Raw genomic sequence first — 19,543 nt, 5'->3', positions numbered from 1 at the left:
CAGAATAAAAGTGTCCAAACATATATGTACAGATTTATACATGTAAAAGTTACAAACTAATCAAATCATTATATTATATTACAGTAAAGGTGGTAATTGAAAAAATGGTCACTTTGCATTTTCGGTTCAGTATTTCTGCCCATGGATCATGCTCTTTCAGTGTATTCTCCTATGAAAATGTTTTTGAAAGGGGATTTGCATAAGTGTCCTAGAAAATTGGCTGCCCCTTCTTCGGAATTTAATTTTGTGTTAGAGAGGCTCCATTTGAACCAGCTCACCTAGTTGACTTGAGGTTCTTAACATGGAAAACCGTTTAACTTATTACTCTGACCTCTGTGAGAAAGGTGTCTGAGTTGCAAGCTCTTGTGGTAAGTCATCCCTACCTCATTTCCACAGGGACAGGGTTCTTTGGAGAACTAATCCCTCTTTTATGCCTAAAGTGGTGTCTGAGTTTACTGTATGCAGACTAGTCATCTCCCCTGATTTCTTTCCTGAACCCTAACCATTAGGGAGAAATTATACTCCATACCTTGGATGTCAACAGACAACTGAGATACTATCTTGATAGAACTAAATCTTTCAGATCTTCAGATCAGTTGTTCATTTCTTGAGAAGTTAAGAAGAAGAGGGGACATTCTGTGTCAAAGCAGACATATTTCCAAATGGTTGTGTATGACTATTACGTTTTGTTATACTCACTACAACAAAACTATTCTTGGCTACATCTTTGGCTTTGTGGAATGGGTTTGATGCTGGAAGGATTCTAGAAGCAGAAACTTGGTCCTAGTTACATACTTTTGCAAAGCACTGTAAGCTAAATTCCTTCTGTATGTCTGGATTAGCCTTTGCTAGGACCATTCTCCAGGAGCTCCTGGACTCCACTTCCCAAATTTGTAAGCTGTGGAAATCTACCCATATAGCTTATGCTACTTAAGCAGTGATGAATATGAAAAAAATCGTACAGTTGTTTAAGTAAGCTTACCATAACAGTAGATGTTTGAATGCTCACTGCTGCTGCAGCCGTTCCCTCACTTCAGTCCCTTTGTTTCCTGGTGTGTTGTTAGTTTCAGGGTGTAGACTTTTATATTTGTTGTTCCTAGTATTGTCCTTTCAGATCTCAGCCCCCCTGTCTCTGCTGGCATGAAAACTCTGAAGGGCTTGGCACCCAAACCTGTCTTTCTAGTCAACTAATGGATTGGGAATGGGGAAGATGCCCTGAAGCTTTAGAAGCTGGCCACCTATTATATCCTTGCAGGATATAACCCATATAGCTAAGGCTACTACAGCAGTGATCATTCGAGCATCTACTGTTATGGTAAGTTTATTTGCACAACTGTACTTTTTTCTTCAAAGGATTAGTCTTAACCTCCCTTCTTTTCTGAGTTCCTGTCAATTTCCGATCTCTCTTTGGGCATCTCATTAATGTTGTTCGTAATGCAGACAATCTTGCTCTTCTACTGTTCAAGCAGCTCCGGCTATACACATACCAAGATCTCTGCACCATCTTCAACTGGTTAGCCACTAAACAACTTTTCTTAACCTGAGCAAAGCAAAGACCATGATGTATGAAACTAAAACTACATTTAACTCTGTTTGCAATCCCTTTCCTTACCTTCCCATACTATATCAGCCATATTGAGCTAGTTTTCCCCTGCTGATTTTTTGGCCCATACCTCGATGCCATACTCTGAATTAATCCATATGAGTAATGTCAAGAATAAAATCAATAATTCTCTCACTTGCTGCTAATAAATTTTTTATTTCCTTACTGTTAGAGCCCATGAAGTAAACTTTACAGGCATTCTCCACACCCAGCCGGACGGAATATGGCCTTCCTTTCCTTACCTCTGCATCCAGTGAAAATCAAAAGCATCTCCATCTCAGTGTCCTTTCAAACCAGATTTTGCATTTTGTCCTGCTTTTTTCTAGATATGAACACCACTTCACCTTCTTCTCTGTTGTTACCAGCTGGTCCCAGTCAAGGACCATTCTGATCTACTTCTCTTTAGTGTTATGCACAAGTGTTTTAAGGTGCTTCTAAACTTCATCTCAACACACACACACACACAATTTTGCCTTATGTCATAATCCATTGAGGTCTTCCTACTTTTTTAAATCTGACCTTGCATTGACAATGCTTGGTCATACGCTCTAGGACACACAGTCACCTGACGTTAGAAACAATGAAGGCCCCCACAGTGAGTTTGGTAGTAAGCTTAAAAGATTTTTGAAAGAAATAAAGATGTCCTGACTCATTCATTGTTGCAATATTCTTAACAGATGGGTTTTGCTCACTGATGTCTGGCTGGGGTACCAAAGTTTTACCTTCTGATGACATACAGCCAGGTGATGTTCTGAGCTCGTAAGCATTGGTATACAAAAGCAGACACATGTATGGATCCTCAGACTATCTTGCCTCCAGCCAGAACTCAGGTCCTTGCACCCGATGGGTTGTAATCCTTTGGACACTGGGTACTGTAGCATCTCTTGTTGGTTCAGATAAGTGCCCTGTTGGGAAGTCGTTTATTTCCTTGTCTGTTTTTTTAGCTAATTATTGTTATATGTCATCTAGGAGGGGTAAGCGTGAGTGCAGTACACAAATTCCATACAAAGACTTAAACACTAAGTGTCTTTTTTGTTAGGGATCTAAACACCACCATAAGTCTTGTTCCATCTGCCAGCCTTTTGTTCAGAAAACCCTCAGATGTAGGCTGTCCACACTTAATATGTTCCTTGAGACCCAACATCTCAAGCACTTGGCCCGATCCACTATGTTGGAAGGCCTGGACGTCGGCCTCCTGTCTAAGAAGAAACATAAAAGACCGAGAGAGGATTCTCCAGCAGGATTCTCCGGCTGTCATCTTGGTACCTGATGTACCTGCTGAGGTGGTTGAACCTGTGGTACAACCATCAGCCTCTCATGAGTCCTCTACCATGACCCTGTGGGAGGCCGATATGGCTCCTGAGGCCTCGCAGATGACAAAAGCCTGAGATGAACAGCAAATCATTTTATCAGCGGGCCCTCGTCAAATCCCTCTGATGCTTGTGGGGGAAGAGATTCCCGGAACCCTCGTAGAAATACAACAAGTTTCAGAGCTTCATAAGCTAATTCAGGTAGATGTCACCACAAAAAAAGAAAAACTCAAAATACATGACATCACCGTCTGCATCCAAGGAAAAGGATTGGTTTGATTTCTCTCCAGGGCTTTTTCAGGCAATCATGTCCTTGAAGCCCCCTTCCTTCATGACTTCTCAAATCACACCTCATAAGCAGGCATTGGATTCCTCTTCCTCTGAGGAATCAGCTAAGGATTTGGACCTGTCCCCTAGACTGTTCATCCCAGCTACATTCTCCTGAACAGATTTCTTCAGATGAAGGAGATTCCCTTTCTGCAGACTCCCCCTTGGAGGAGGCCTGCTTTGGAGAAACTTTACAGAGCTTTAGGAAATATTTCAAATGGTAGTCTAGACAAGTGCCTGAGGTGCAAAAAAGATAATGTAGTTTAGTGTAGATGGGCACTCCTGCTTCCCTTCCAGATCCACCTGTGTTAGAGGCCTGCCTGGATGCCTTTCAGGCTAACTCTTCAGCTCCCTTTTCACAGCCCCCTGTGCCAAAAAGACCAGATAGGTTCTACAAAGTTCCTGGTGAACTCAAGTATCTATTCAAAAATCCTGTGGTGGATCCAGGCACAGATGTTCGTCGTGTTACCCTGCTGCAGTCATCACACTTGGTTATCTTGTCGTCAGGCAGTCCTGCAGTCGGCCTGAATTCCAAAGTCTTGGTCCAGCGTCTGTTGCTGTCACTTTTTCCCTGACATTAGTGTGCCAGGGGTATATATGATGCATCTGATGCCATTTTTTTCCACTCTTTCTTGCTGCGCAGTGCCCGAAGCAGAAGCAGTTCGCAAGTGCCGGTCGGCTGACTCCTGAGATTTTCGAAGTCGAATTTCAGATCCAAAGTCTTCAATAAAGCTAAGTACCCCATTGGGGAAACTTTTCTTGCCTCAGACCGATGTCAGAAAAAGTTAACAATTGTATTTCTTGTGGGAAGCAAATACCTCATAAGGATTTTCATTCTTATTGTATACCTTGCCTAGGCCCAGACCACGACGTCACTGGTTGTCGCTTTTGTGCTAGGTTCAATAAGCGTGCTATAAAAAGATTCTTTGATTTCGCATGATACTACTTCGGTAGAAAATTTAACTACACAATGCCATAGGAGCAACCGACTACCGGCGTGCACAAAAAAAGCAAGGATAAGGACAGGCAGCCTAGATACAAATTTTATACCAGAGTTGTGTTTCGGACTCGCTACGTTGGAATTAAAATATTTTGTTTTATCTTGGGTCCTGTTGATCTTTCTGCTGCGGACTTTGTGTTTTACCAGTGGTAATTTGTTCAACTTTTTTCATTGGTACAGGCAGCCTAGACCCAAGCCAGATTCCGAGGCCTCGGCTGGGCCGGTCTCCGGTTCACCGGTTTTCAGTGAGGCTCCTACGCAGTCCCTGGCTACCGCAGAATTGGAACCCAAGACCGCTTTGGAGCCTTTGGCGGAGAGTGCTAGGCCGACGCAACCATTTTCTTTAGCCCCTACCGATGACATTGTGGAAAGAGATGGTGCTGCAGAAACACCTTCGGTTTCTGAAGGTGTCTTCAGACCGACGACGCTCACTATAAAAGCGTATCCTAATCTTAAAACTCCTATTAAACCAAAAAAGACTGCACTTCACTCTCCAGTTCAAGGCCCCACGCCTAAGAAACAGATGCTTAAAATGGCTGAAGATTTGATCTCTTTAATCAGGGGTACCCAACCCCCCCCCCCCCCCGACAAAAGGCCTAGACAAGAGGAAGATTATGCCTCCTCTGATCAAGTGTCTATTTCCTCGGGCTCCTCTGAGGGCCAGGATTACTTCTTTCCCCCTTATGAAGATTCTGATGCTGAGGATTCCATTCCCTCAGCTTCTCCCCCTGAAGACTACTCCTTTGGGGAAACTTTACACACTATGAGGGAACATTTTCACTGGGAAGGTCAGGACTACTCTGACTCAAAGAAAAGGCTCAGAGAGTTTCTTTTACTCCCCCAGCACAGACCTCTTGCCTATCCCCCCAGTTTTAGACATTGTGGATGATGTTTACTTAGAATCTAGTTTAAATCCAGATTCTCTGCCTCCTGCTCCAGCCAAACCAGACAGATATTATAGAGTGCCTGACTCCCACAAATTCCTTTATAAAAGCCCTGTTGCTGATCCAGAGACTATCTCCCAGGGTCCCAAAGGGGCTAAGGATACTATGGCGAAAAATCCTGTACCCTCTGAAAGGGACTCCAGAGCACTAGACAGGTGGGGGAAAAGGTTTACACCTCAGCCACTCTAGCTATGAGAGCACTAAATTGTCAATTTCACATGCTAAAATACCAGCAATTTCTAATGTCTCAAATAAGACAAAAAATGAGCGCACTCCCTCAACAGTCTGAATTGAAAGAAATGTAGGATCTGTTGCATGCAGCTGAACAGGTGGGCAAACATACTTTACAATGTGGATTTGATTCTTTGGAGGCTTCCTGTAGAGCAGCTGTTACTGGGTCTGTTATACGTAGGCATGCTTGGTTAAAGGAACAAACTCTGCCTGATCATGTTAAAGCAAAGCTTCTAGATGCTCCCTTACAGCAGGATGTCCTATTTGGAGTTAAAGCAAAAGAAGTCTTAAAGAAAATGGAGGATAAGGCAAAATCTTTGCAGACGGTCAAAGATTTTCTACAGGTTCAGCCCCCTCGCTTCAGCAGAAATTGGCCAACAAAAATTTGGTCCTTTCCAGCTACTGACAGACCTCATAGGGGTAAATACAGACACCTAAGAGGCAGAGGACAACCACAAACCCCGACAATGGGGCACTGCAACACAGAAGGGAGGAGAAGACAGGCCCCAAACTACTAGAAGGCAAACTCAATGACTTAAACCTCATATGGCCAAGCAAGACTCTCTTGGCAGCTCCCTTGGGAGGAAAATTAGCACTTTTTTCAGACAACTGGCACATCGTCACAAAGGACAAATGGGTCCTAGACGTCATTTCACAAGGATACAGATTCCATTTCCACACTTTGCCACCGAAAAGAGGAATGCCAAACCTGCCGCAAAATCAATGGGCAGAGGCACAAAAACAAATTACAGCTCTCATGGACATGAGAGCTATTCAACTGGTACCTACACGAGAGCAAGGCCAAGGATTTTACTCAAGACTCTTTCTAGTCCCTAGAAAGGACAATGCCTGGAGACCAATTCTGGATCTTTCAATTCTAAACACCTTCTTACAAGTACCCAAATTCAAGATGCTAACACTACAGCAGCTTCTTCACATGTTTGGCAAGAAAGCATGGCTAGTAACGTTGGACCTGAAGGAGGCATACCTGCATGTCCCTAGCAGACAAAATTGCAGAAGATACCTCCGTTTCATTGCAGGTTCAACTCATTACCAATTCTCTGCACTGCCCTTTGGCTTATCCACTCACCCAGGGTTTTCACAAAATGCTTGGCACCAGTAATTGCATACTGCAGACAAAGAGGAATTCAAATATACCCATACCTGGACGACTGCCTCATCAAAGCAGAAAGCAAGGACATCCTCTTACAACATCTGGCTTTTGTAAAACATCTTCTAAGTTGCCTAGGGTACACAGTAAACGAAAAGAAATCAAAACTAGTACCCTCACAAAATATGACATTCCTGGGTGCCAGCTTGAATACAATGGCCCAGAAGGCTTATCTGACGCCAGACAAACAACTACAACTGACTCAATATTTCAAAATAATGGCAACAAAGACCCAACTCCCTGCAAGAAAAATTCTGCAGGCCTTGGGCTTCATGGCATCTTGCATACTACTAATACCATTTGCAAAGCTGCATATGAGGAAATTACAGTGGTACCTAAAAAGCGTATGGTCTCAACACAGCCACAGCTTGGACACAATGATATCTCTCATTCCCTTCCTTCAACAAGAGTTTCTATGGTGGTCACAGGCATGTCACCTCAACAAGGGTTAGCCTTTCACCTTGCCCCCAGCCAGTCAAACTATGACAGCAGATGCATCGGACTATGCCTGGGGGTTACACATGGCAGGACAGTGCGTTCAAGGCATATGGACTGCAGATCAAAGGAATCTGCACATCAATCAAAAAGAGATACCAGCTGTACAGAATGCTCTGACAGCCTTCAAAAACCTCTTACATCCAGGACAGCTTACAATAAGGACGGACAACACCACAGTAATGTGGTACATAAACAAACAAGGGGGTACACACACCTACTCTCTATGGAGGCAAGCAATGACCTTGTGGAACACAACACTGGCTTACCAAGTTCAGCTACAAGCTCAATTCCTGCCAGGAAAAAAGAACACATTGGCAGACGACCTCAGCAGAAACATCATGGATCCCCTCGAGTGGAAACTGGATCCACAAGTATTTGCAATGATAACTCAAAAATGGGGCCATCCAGACACAGACCTGTTTGCCAGCCCCCAAAACTATCAGCTAACAAAATTTTGTACAAGGACACCTCACCATCAAGCTTGGAAAGTGGACGCACTCTCATTCAGTTGGAAAAACCTGACAGTATATGCCGTCCCTCCATTGCCCCTTCTCTCAAAGATGCTTCTAAAAGTCAGAAAGGAGAGACCACGAATGATACTCATAGCCCCTGACTGGCCACGCCAGCACTGGTACCCACTATTAAGGAATATGGCCCAGGGCCCACCTTGGATTTTTCCACAAATTGCCCATTTGCTCACACAGCAAGACAATCAGATTCTACACAGCCAGCTCAAAACCTTAAATTTGGCTGCATGGCAAATCACCTAAGCATCCAGCCAGCTCCTCTTCCTCAAGCAGTTATGGATGTTATTCTGGAAGCTAGGAGGCCGAGCACCAGGAATGCCTACTCGGACAAATGGAAAAGGTTTTGCGCCTGGAACCAAGCTAAAGGCCAAAATATCCTTCAGCCTCACATGTCTCAGATTCTACAGTATTTAACTGAGATGTTGCACAATGGACTTTCTTTTTCATCTATTAAAATCCACGCCTCAGCTATTTCAGCCCACTACAACATGAATCCACCCTTATTTTCACATCCATGTCTAAGGCAGTTCCTCAGAGGGGCAAAAAACTTTAAGCCCCCCAGGAGAGCACCTACACCAACCTGGGACCTCCACTTTGTTCTGGAAAAACTTACGCTAGCAATAACTTCTGCCAGAAGAGTCTCAGAGCTTCAGGCACTAATGGCAGTGGAACCTTTCCTCATTTTCCATCAAGACAGAGTTTCTCTACGAACTAATCCTTCCTTCATGCCAAAGGTGGTATCCAGTGTGGCTTTAAATCAAACCATCCACTTACCCACCTTCTTTCCATGTCCACAGAACAAAGGAGAAAGACTCCTGCTTTCCTTGGACATTCACAGGCAACTTCGTTACTACTTGGATAAAACTAAGGTTTTCAGAAAATCTGACCAGCTCTTTGTATCCTATGCTGCAGCTTCACAAGGGAGGGCTATATCAAAACAGACCATTTCTAAATGGATAGGACATTGCATTCGTTTTTGCTACACCCATCATGGAAAACCAGTTCCTGCTACCATAAGACCCCACTCTACCAGGGCAGCAGCTACATCTACAGCCTTCCTCAGGGGGGTGCCAACCAAGGATATTTTGGAAGCTGCAACTTGGAGTTCAGTACACACCTTCACCAAACACTACCACTTACCACTTTACTCTAAGACTAGAGCTGGCTTCGCCACTGCAGTTCTGCAGGGCCTTCTAGCCTCCTCTGGGGTTGGAAGGGTGGCCTAATGGTTAAGGTGTTTGCCTTACAAACACAAGGTGCAGGGTTTGAGCCTGACAAAGGGTAATTGACTAGGCTTAAAATGGCTCGCAAGAGCAGTTAGCTTAGTTAGCTTAGTACTAACCTAACCCTCTTTGACTCCTCCTCCCATCCTTAGCTTTGGGATTCTACCCAAGTGTGATGACTGCAGTAGGGTAACACGATGAAAATAGTACAGTTTTGTACCTACCATAAATGTAGATGTTTGAGTGTACACACTGCTGCAGTCCAGGTTACCCTCCCTCCATCACCTCTGACTAACTAACTAAATCTTTACAATACCTTTTTGATGTATTTGCTTATAGCTGGAGGGATGTTGTGTTTGTGCTACATTTCTTAGATTAGTACTAATTACTGACCACCTTTTTGGGGGCACCTGACATCTGGGGCAAGAAAAACTGAAGAAAATGGCATCGGATGCATCATATATACCCCTGGCGCACTGACGTCAGGGAAGAAGCGACAGCAACCGACGCCGGACCAAGACTTTGGAATTCAGGCTGACTGCGGGACTGCCTGACGACAAGATAAAGTGTGATGAATGCAGCAGAGTGTACACTCGAACGTCTACATTTATGGTAGGTACAAAACTGTACTTTTCTCTACCTTTGGGCAAGCCTTCCAGGTTACTCCCTGGCACTAATGTTCTTCCTAATGAGAAAGATAGTTGAGCAGTGAACAGGTGGGGCAAGAAAATTTTCACTTGCTCCACACTAGCCTTTACGGCCATAAATTATCAAACTTAAATGACCAAATTATTACTCTGAGTCTTACAGTCGTTAAGCAAGACTGTCACAGAACCACAGACTCCAGAGTAAAAACAGCTCATGCCGTCTTTAGTGGCCCAGGCTTCTCAAATAGCTAAGCACAGTATTAAATATAGCTATGATGCTTTAGATGCTGTGATGGCCTCTGTACCCTGGGCCACTAATCAAGAAGCCTCAGTCCTTACCACTGACACCAGTGAGAGATGGTCACTAAAAACAGGAATGGCTTTACACAGTATTTTCAGATGCAGCTCTCTGCATCAAGCACAGTTTCCTTCAAGAGCACACAGGGAACACGCTCCAGACCCTGAGACTAGACTGTCTATCTCTCCATATCCCAGCCAAGACTCAGTTTGGAGTACTGTGTCCCAGTTCCAAGTAGCTGACACACCCACACCTGGGTATTTGATTTTCACACATACTCCTGGGAAAGGCTGGTACCGACTTATTAGCTGTACCCCTTCTGCCCACTCTATAAGGTAACCATGGTGCCACTAGTCAACCACTCTCAGGCTCTTGCAAAGGTATCAAATTTTACTGAGTAAAATTAATACTAATAAATGTCAGTGTGTAACCAAAGCAGCAAGGCTTTTCAGAGTGGCGATGGCATCAGGAAAATAAGCACAAGTATTCTCAAGATGTTAAATGTATTCTGTAAAACACCAGTCACAATGAAAGGTATGAAAATGTTTAATAATAAATAATAAAATAGAAGACGTGAGAGTACTAAACATTTAAGTACAGTAAACACCAGAGTTTCAATCACAGGAGAAATAAAAATAACACAGTTGGACAGATTCAAGCAGAAAAACACTTCTTAACTAATGTCACTGTATTTCCTGACTGTCTAAAAAAACAAATGTTCCCTAGCTAACTTAATTAATACAGCAAGTCAAGATCAGATGCTTACCTCCACATGGCAAGGTGATGAGCTTCTAAACTGACTGAATTAACTGAACTGTGGTAACTGTCATAGATCTTTATATCAGTTTAGAAAGAAAAGAAAAAAAAAACAAACTGCTGTGAGAGTGCCATCCCCTTATTGCTGGTTATAGAATGACATCAGATTTGATTACCTGCCTCTGGTACAATACACACTCAGAGCTTTGCTAAATTCTGTTGCAGTATTTGAAAATTATAGAACAATTTCAAAACTTCTAGTCTTCTCTTCCAGAATTCTTTGTTTAAAAATATACATTTAATCAGTTATAACAACACTGTTGATGCATTTTAACTCAAGTATCTGTACAAGTCCGAATGATAGTCAAACGACATAAAATTATTTACAAAACACCAGCTAACTATGCTGACATATGTTGCACATGCAGTGCCCTATTCTCCCTGACACAGATGGAAATACCTCGCATCATCACAGATGTCTCATCCAGGGCGGCTGCCATTGGATCAGTAAGTATAATGTATGCCTGGTTAAGGAACCCATCCTATCCCTGAACATGTAGAGTCTTAAGATTTTAGACTGTCCCTTGCATAACAGTCTCCTTTTTGGCCCTCAAGCTGCTAGTCTGTTTAAGGTTTTACAGGAACAGGGCAAAAATGAAAGATTTCCACCAAATCCTAATGTCCACTGTTCCCAGGTACCACAGATATTACCCAGCTGAATCCACCTCTTTCGCTAAGAGAGATCCTAGAACTCTTCATAGACAAAGAAAAGCTCCAAAGAGAACTCATGAAAGTACTCCTTCTGGGAGGCATCAGTTTAGTAACAGGCCACTTTGACTGTTTTCCCCTCCATCCCCCACCCTGCCACTCCACTCTCAAAAAGACTGTCCCTCTCCTTTCCTGTCTGGGAAACTGCAACCTCAGACAAGTGGGTACTAATCATTATCAAAGTGGGTTACTCCATGTTCTGAGAGAAAAGTCCAACTCCGGGGGGGGGGGGCATCTCTCTACCCCCTCCTGACCAGATACATCTCATACAACCCATCATTCAAACTAACTGTCTCAGGAAAGCATAGTAGTAGTTTGCACTCCCTATGCAGGAAAGGGATTTTATTCCAAACTCTTCCAGGTTCACAGAAAGGAGAGTTATTGGAGACCCATCTTGGATCTCTCCAGGTTAAAAACTTTCCTGAGAGTACCTTCTTTCAAACTGTTCTCTACAAACTCTTCTACCTTTTCTGCTCCCTCAAGTTTTCGTGGTGTCCTTAGATTTAAAAAAACGCTTACCTTCATATTTCTAATCACCCTGTATGCAGAAAATATCTCAGGTTCATCATTTTTTTTCAGCTTACTGCTTTGCCCTTTGGTCTGTCCATGGCTGTAAGGGTGTTTACAAAGTGTCTGGCCCCAGTAGTGGCTTTCTGTCACACACAGGGGATTCATATTTTCCTATACCTGGACAGCCATCTACTCCAGGCTGTATTCAGGTACTTTCTTCTCAAGCACCTTCATTATACAGTACAACTTTTGACCCCACTGGGGTTCACAATCAACTAAAATAAAATCCTAACTCACTGCATCCCTGCAACTGACTTTCCTGGGATGCCATCTAGACACATCTTCCATGCATGCCTACACGAGGAAAATACAGTGTTACCTGAAATCAGTGTGGTCTCAGCACCATCACCTTTTGATGTCAACATTCCCCTTCTTCCATGTATCAAGAAGGATCTCTTTGGTGTAGCAACCAGATTACACTCCGTCCATGTCTTCCATTCATTCCAGCTCCACACAGCCAAGTCCTGTTTACAGATGTGTTTGGGGGGCTTGGACATGGAAAAACAGAGTTCGGGGGGAGTGGACAGCCCATGTAGTAAAGGAACACATCAACTTGAAAGAAATGAGGGCACTTCATCAAGCCCTACAGAACTTCACATACCTTTGAAAACCAGACACTCTTCTAGTACACACTGACAACACTATGGTGATGTGGTACATAAACAAGGAGGCACAAGATCTCACCCTTTGTGCAGACTAGCACTGGAGGTTTGGCATCTAGCCTTCCAAATGAATCGGGTTCTCTCAGCCACATACATTCCATCGCAACAGAATGTGTTGTCAGCTTCCCTAATTATGGACTTGGAATATCCCCATGAATGGTTATTGAACACTGAGATGTTCAAGACCATCACTCTGTAATGGGGAACCCCTCAGGGGGATCTCTTTGTCTCTCCCAAAAAGTACCTACTTCCCTTGTTCTGCACAAGGACCCCATCAACTCCAGCGTGGATGACAGATGCCTTGTCTTTCACATGGATGGGGAAATTTCTTGACACATATCTACCTCTTCCTCTGCCACTAAGGTTCCTCGGCAAGACCCAGAAGGAATATCCAAAACTTCTACTTCTGGCACCATTCTGGCCAAGGCAAAACTAATTTCCTCTCCTGCTTCATCTATAAAAGGGAAATTCTGGAGAATTCCTTCAAAACTAGGCCTAATCACTCAACAGAAAGGGCTCCTTTACCCCAATCTCAGTTCTCTCATCCTGACCCTTTGGATGATAAGATCTTAATCCTTACCAGACACAGTTTTTCTGAAGAGGTGATTCAGATTCAAAAGAAGCCAGAAAACCTATCACCAGAATGTCTTGCACATCAAAGTAGAAAAGAATTTCTATCTGGTGCTTTAAACACAACACCTACTCTTTTAATAGACTCCCCCACAGTCCTACAATACTTGTTTTATCTTTTATGCTCAGGGTTGTCCTACTCTTCCAATAAGATTAATGTATTGGTAATTAATGCTTTTCTACCTTGGGAACCCCTTCATATTTCCAGGACAGAGTTTAAACTTTTTGTACAGGGAGCTTTATACATTAAACCCATGCAGAAGCTTATTGCTCCTTCCTTGGACCTTAACTTTGTTTTGGAAAAGCTAACTTTGCCTCCCTTTAAGCCAACTGCCTCAGCTACCCTAAAAATTCTGCAATTTGAAAACAGTGCTGTTGTTGGCATTGACCTGAGGCCCACATAGTCTCAGAACTACAGGCTGTCATGACCATTCCTTCCTTCTTCTTCGTCCACAAAGATAGGGTTAAGCCTCAGGGACAATCCATCCTTCATGCCCGAAGTGGTCAGTGAACTTAGGTTCAACCAAGCTATCAACCTGCTTACCTTCTTCCCTAATCCCCAGAATAGGGGGGGGGAAGAACACTGCAATCTTTGGAAATTCACAGACAGCTGAGGTTTTACCTGGATAAAACTAAGGACATTAGAAAAGCAAATCTACTGTTTGTTTCCTTCATGGAATCCATATTAGGCCAACCAGTTTCCAAACAATCAATTGCCTCTTGGATATTAAAAGCCATTTTCTTTTGCTATTCTCACCATGGAAAGAATATTCCTACTGCCCAAAAACTCACTCCATTCAAGCAGTAGCTTCCTCAGATGCCTTCTATAAAGGTGTTGACACCAGATCCATTTTAGAAGCAGCCACCTGATCTTCTGTTCACACCTTCACAAAACACAACAGTGTTTGCCAGAATCATTTTGCCTGGGCTGTTGGACTCTTCCCTTTTTGGTTTCTTATAACCTACCATCCTTTTTCTGTACAGCTTTGGGAATCACCCATCTATTAAGAATACTGCAAGAGTGAATCAGTCAGTTGTGTAAGAACTTTCAATAACAGTAGATATCCTACCGATCGCTGTTGCAGTGCTCCTTTCCTTCCACTTATCTGCCTTTCTTTACACCTTCACCTCTCATTGGCATTAACACTTCACTATTCCTACAAACACAAGCACGTTCTACACCACAGGATCTTATTTTCAGAGTGAGAACTTGCTTACCTGTTCAACCTAAGCCCCTCCTAGCTGACATTTCTCTTCCTTGGTCTTCTTCAAGCCAGTGCTCACTTGGAGATAGTCTGAGGATCTCGTACATATGTCTGTTTTTATATCCTGATGTGTGCGAGCTGAGATCATTGCTTGGAAAGCTTTAGTACCCCGGCCAGACGTCAGTGAGTAAAACCCATCTTCAGCAGGGATCAGTAGAACATCTACTGTTATGGTAAGCTCTTACACAACTGTACTTTCCTCCTGCTTCTCCCAGCCTGCTCCATCCTAAGCTCCTTCTTCCATCTTTCCTCCCCACCCCTACTAACTCTCATGCTTTGTGTGTAATTAATAGCAATTTGTTTTTATTATAAAGTATGTTATATCTCTGTGTTTGTGTGTCAGCTTTGTAATTATTTTACCGTTTGAATACAAAGGTTGGTTATCTTGGTAGTGCAAATGTGGAGCTGTCACCCAGATGACTCAAATTGATTAGCAGTTCTAGCGCTGGAGGAGCCAAGTAAAGGTAGGAGTAGAATGAAGAGACTGACCCCATTCACTTTTTCTTGGGTGGGATGGGGGAAAGTAGGCCTAGGAATGCATCCTCCATTTGAGTTCCACAGTGGAGACCAGAGAGCCAGTAGTGGCATTAGCTTCAAAGCTGGGGTGGTGATGGGAGGAGGACCTCTGCACGCTTAGATCACAAGCAGAAGTAAGTGATAATCCTGTTCAGAAGCCTTCATTGCACATCAAAGCCCCAAAATATCAACCAAGTGTAGGTAGCAAAATGACTAAAATAGAACCCCTCTGGCCCCAGCATACAAGAGGGCACAACTTTTTGTGTTCAAAATTGGCCTAAGAAAACAGACTGTAAGGCTCTTGACTAGAGGGGGACGAACAGGACAGTGTGGGGGGAGGGGCAGAAAGAAAACAAGAAATGTGAATCTCTCACTGTAAATATCTTATTGTTTAAACAATGCTATTCATTTCACTTTATCTGCTAATTTCGTAGTGCTTTGACTTGCGTAACTAGTGACATTTTTTGTTGCATTAATTTATTACTTTTGTCTGCCTGTTCCATCTTGCAACCCTGGGCTGTTGGACTGTGGATGAAAAGGTCCTTCTTGGATCAGTCGTCTATCCTGGTTAACAAATACAAAAATTTAAAGCCTGTTGCATGTATTACTGTGGCCATAAGGATTAGGCTAGTTTCAGCAAAGAATGCTGTACTATTTTAAAACATATTATTCAATAATCCTTGTCCGGTAGTTGGTATACATTTCTGATAATGCCATTTCATTTGTGAGACTGATCTGAACTGCAGTGGTTTGTGGGGGTAGGTGGGGGGTATTGTTGTACTTTGTTATTACTCTTGTGTACAGTGTGTGTGTTGTCTGCTGGGCTATCACCTCCCTCTTTGCTGTTAAGACATATACTGTATTACTAAGCAAACTACATTTTTAAACTACACTCATAGGTTCATAGGTGTTTAATAGGCTAATGGCCCTAGGGCCTTTACAAGCCTAGCCATGTTATACCTGTGTTCCCTGATTGACCTTGTTTAGATGGTCATAATTCACAGAACAAGTCTATGATCATCACTCAAAATGGTAATGGGATAGTCCTGTAATTGACATTCCCATCCCCTACAGTTTATGCAAAAGAGAGAGAGGGGGAGAACTAGAAAATGTGCATCTTTTGATGTATGATAGCAGAGCTGGTGCACAAGCTGAGTTTTGGCAACTTTCCATTAACTTCATCTTCTAACAGACAAACCATTGGCAGCCAGCACTTTGTCTCCAGTTGGGAAAGGAATGGATTGCCACCTGCTGCAGCTTCTGCAGGTCTCTGGCTTGGACATCCTGTTCATGGTTAATCACAGTAGAACATGTATGCCAAAGTGGACAAAATAAAGTGAAACTTAAACACTGAGATTTTTTTTTACATTGTAGTGGTTCTAGGTTATCAGCATAGTCTCATTCTTGGACATTTTGCATTGTAGTCACTGAGTGGTACAGAATACTATAACTGATCAGCTTATAAAGTGTTTATTTTTTCCCTACAGTGGGCCAGATGGAAAACATTTCTCCAGGGCAGATCATAGATGAACCTATTCGTCCAGTCAATATTCCACGGAAGGAAAAGGATTTCCAAGGAATGCTGGAATACAAGAAGGAGGATGAGCCAAAACTTGTGAAGAACCTAATTTTGGGCAAGTGTTTAATAATTTGGTTAAAACTAATGCTCTTAACATGTTTACTGTGTGTGTGCGTGTGTGTGTGTGCAGCTGCACAAAGTATTGTCAGTTATTCAGTTCTACATTCCACAAACAGTCTGGAGAGAGCTGACCGGTATTTATCAGTGGTGCATGTTTGCCTGAAGTCTTTCACAGGAAATTCTGGCTCTGTATGTAGAATGACAGCTTTTGCTTTAAGATGTGCTGTAGAGAAGCGTGCATATTTGGAATGTTTTAGTCAAATTGTTGGAAGTTTTCTCACAATGAAAGGGTCAAGGTTGGTTGTTCTACTTGTGAAAATTGGTCATTTTGTGAATATGTAATTAAAGATGTTTTCTTTTTTTTACCACAGTGTCTACTTTTGCTATTCATCAGCTGATTGATTACCTGTGCAAGTGGAGGGATGATATATTGTATCAGGGTGTACATGTTCTGAATTCTGTGTGGGTGAAACACAAAGAACATTTAAGCTACATATTGCAGCGCACTTAAGTTGGATCTGATGTAAAAAAGGAAACAAACTGTATAAAAACAACATTAAGCATTCCAGTGCATTCTTCATTTTTACTGGTATAGATGGATTAGTGAATTCAGGGCCCAGTCAGATGGGATGGAGAAACAACCTTTCAAAAAAAAAAATATATATATATAGGTTTACTATTGACATTTCGAATTTGCTTTGGTTGACTGTTCAGAATGTCGACCTGAAATGCTGAATTCGAAATGTTGAAACATCCACCAAGGCGAAAATGAATACATCAACATCCGTAGTTCGATATAGCAGGAGAGGATGTCAGTCACCCATGCTATGCACATTAATGTACCGTTACACTGTACAGTCAACGGTACGTTAATTGTACTGTTTTTCAGGGGGGTAGCCCCCCTGCACCCTCCATGTGGGGGGCTGCCCACCCACACCCCCCTGCAAATTATATATACCAACTCTGAGATCGCACTACAGTGAGGAAATGGGTTAATTCCCTGTTCCTCGCTGAACCATGATCTCCACTCAAATTTCCGAACTCAAATACTCGAACTACACTATCCATTCGATATAGTGTAGTTGATGTATTTGGGTTTGCACAACTGCCTCTTTGAAAACTGCAAGTCAACATTGTCACTCTTGATTGACTGCAGTTTGCAAATCTCATTGTAAACCATATATATTATTTTAGTATAGCATGCATTTTTAAGGTGGATGGTTTTAAATGTGGTAATTGTGATGTACTTTTAAGTATGATGTATAGATTTAATAAGACAACATAATTTTAAAGAATATTATTATAATTAGGAATTAATAGAAATTGATTTAACACTACATGTTTCATGTTAAAAATATTATTGCATCAAAAGCCTAAATAAATTGGTCACATGGTAAGTTTTGACATACTTTTTAGGCCATCTTGATTGGTTGTAGTGAGATTATATTTCAGGTGGATAATATTCCCAAAACCAAAATATTTGCATCTCCCTGATATGAATTTTGGATGTTTTGCTTACCTGAAATAAATTTACTGCTCATCAGTAGATAGGTGTGCTGCAGCTTTTTAGCATTTTATTTTGCATTGCTGTCCTTTTTTGATGCGTTTCTTGTCCCCCTGCCATTGACTCAAGTATATGTAAAAGTCCACGTGTTTGAGGATCAGACCGGGGTGGGGTAGTGAACTGAGCATGCAGTTAATAGTTTGTTATAAGGCTTGTGGTGTTTTGATCTGACAAAACACCTGGCCCTTGTGGTTAATAGATTAATCCTAAGAAGCACAGAGTGTACAACAAAATCTGCAATACTTTAATAAGTAACAAATATGCCTTCATGAGAATCAAGTGTCTCTGTTCCCTGCTGAGGGCCAGAAGGTAGACTTTTCTGTTTTACTGTGCAGTGACTGAAGGTTTTTTTTTGGGGGGGGGGGTGACACAAGTCTTTTTGGGGGGGGATGACACAAGTCACTACAGGAAGCTCTGTACTCCTAATGGGTAAGCTTAGTGGGATATTTTGTTTTTTGAACTTAAGCATGCAGAGATCTTTTGGTGGAACGTGACAACATCTTCCCAAGTGGTGGTTGAATATTAAGCAGAGAGATGAGTCAAAAGCGTATGTGTTTAGATATGTAGGCTTTGTAAAAGCAAGTACTTTGGAAAGGAAATGCCCCATGCTGAATGGCACAGAGCGCAGCTGAAGCACCATGAATCATGGTATTTATTTTATTTTATTGTATTTGTATTTTTTTCTGGGGTTGAACACTGATCTCCATGGACCTTTTTCAGATTCTCCCCAGGAGCAGTGTCTGGTTAAGTGACTTCCTCAGAGTCACACAGTTAGGTAATGAAGGCTGAGAGTATCGAAGCTTGCACCACTGGACCACAGGAAACGGCTCCTTAATCCTCTAAGCCATCTTAGATTTTTGGGCAGTTTTAAGTTGCAGTGGTGACCCTAGAGTCCCTGGTAAGCATGAGCTTGATTTCATTGGGAGTGGTTCAAACAATAAATGAATGGGATTGTTGTGTTTAGCATACAGGAATGCTTTCAGCCCCATTGATATTTCAAATCAGATTACTAAGAAATGGAAAAGTGCAAAGACAGGATAAATTAGCCTCGTGGAACAGTGAGTTACACAAGCCTGGAAGAGAAAAGAAGAGTTCTTTATTATTATTCTAGGTGATACCTTCATTTAATGAGTGAATCAGCCACAGATTTAGAAACTGAATTATCTAGTTCATAGTTTCATAGATTAGTACTAAGGTAACTGCCATTTCAGGCCATTTTAAGCCTAGCCAGTTACCTCATATGAGAATCAAACTTTGCACCATGTGTCTGTAAGGTTAGCACCTTAACTATTATGCCAACCTCCTACCTAAAGTTGAAAATGCCTCGTGTGCGGATCAAAATCATGACTTTCAGACTATGAGACTGATGCACTATCTACTGTCACTGATGGGTG

At 42.4% G+C, this 19,543-nt stretch overlaps 1 protein-coding gene across 14 annotated transcripts in view; it reads left to right on the top strand.

Moving 5' to 3' along the window:
• Positions 1-19,543, top strand: part of MYO5A (myosin VA) — a 4,204,798-nt gene that overhangs the window by 3,731,957 nt on the left and 453,298 nt on the right. For all 14 annotated transcript variants that reach the window (XM_044078829.1, XM_044078834.1, XM_044078828.1 and 11 more), the window contains one exon: positions 16,434-16,580. In XM_044078829.1, coding sequence (XP_043934764.1) covers positions 16,434-16,580 — 147 coding nt within the window. The remainder of the gene's footprint in view (positions 1-16,433; positions 16,581-19,543) is intronic.

The sequence above is a fragment of the Protopterus annectens genome, chromosome 7.part1, assembly GCF_019279795.1.
Source record: "Protopterus annectens isolate FY-2018-M chromosome 7.part1, PAN1.0, whole genome shotgun sequence".
Classification (NCBI taxonomy): Eukaryota; Metazoa; Chordata; order Ceratodontiformes; family Protopteridae; genus Protopterus; species Protopterus annectens.
The sequence above is the reverse complement of the archived record's forward strand: the minus strand, read 5'-3'. Positions and strand labels throughout refer to the sequence as shown.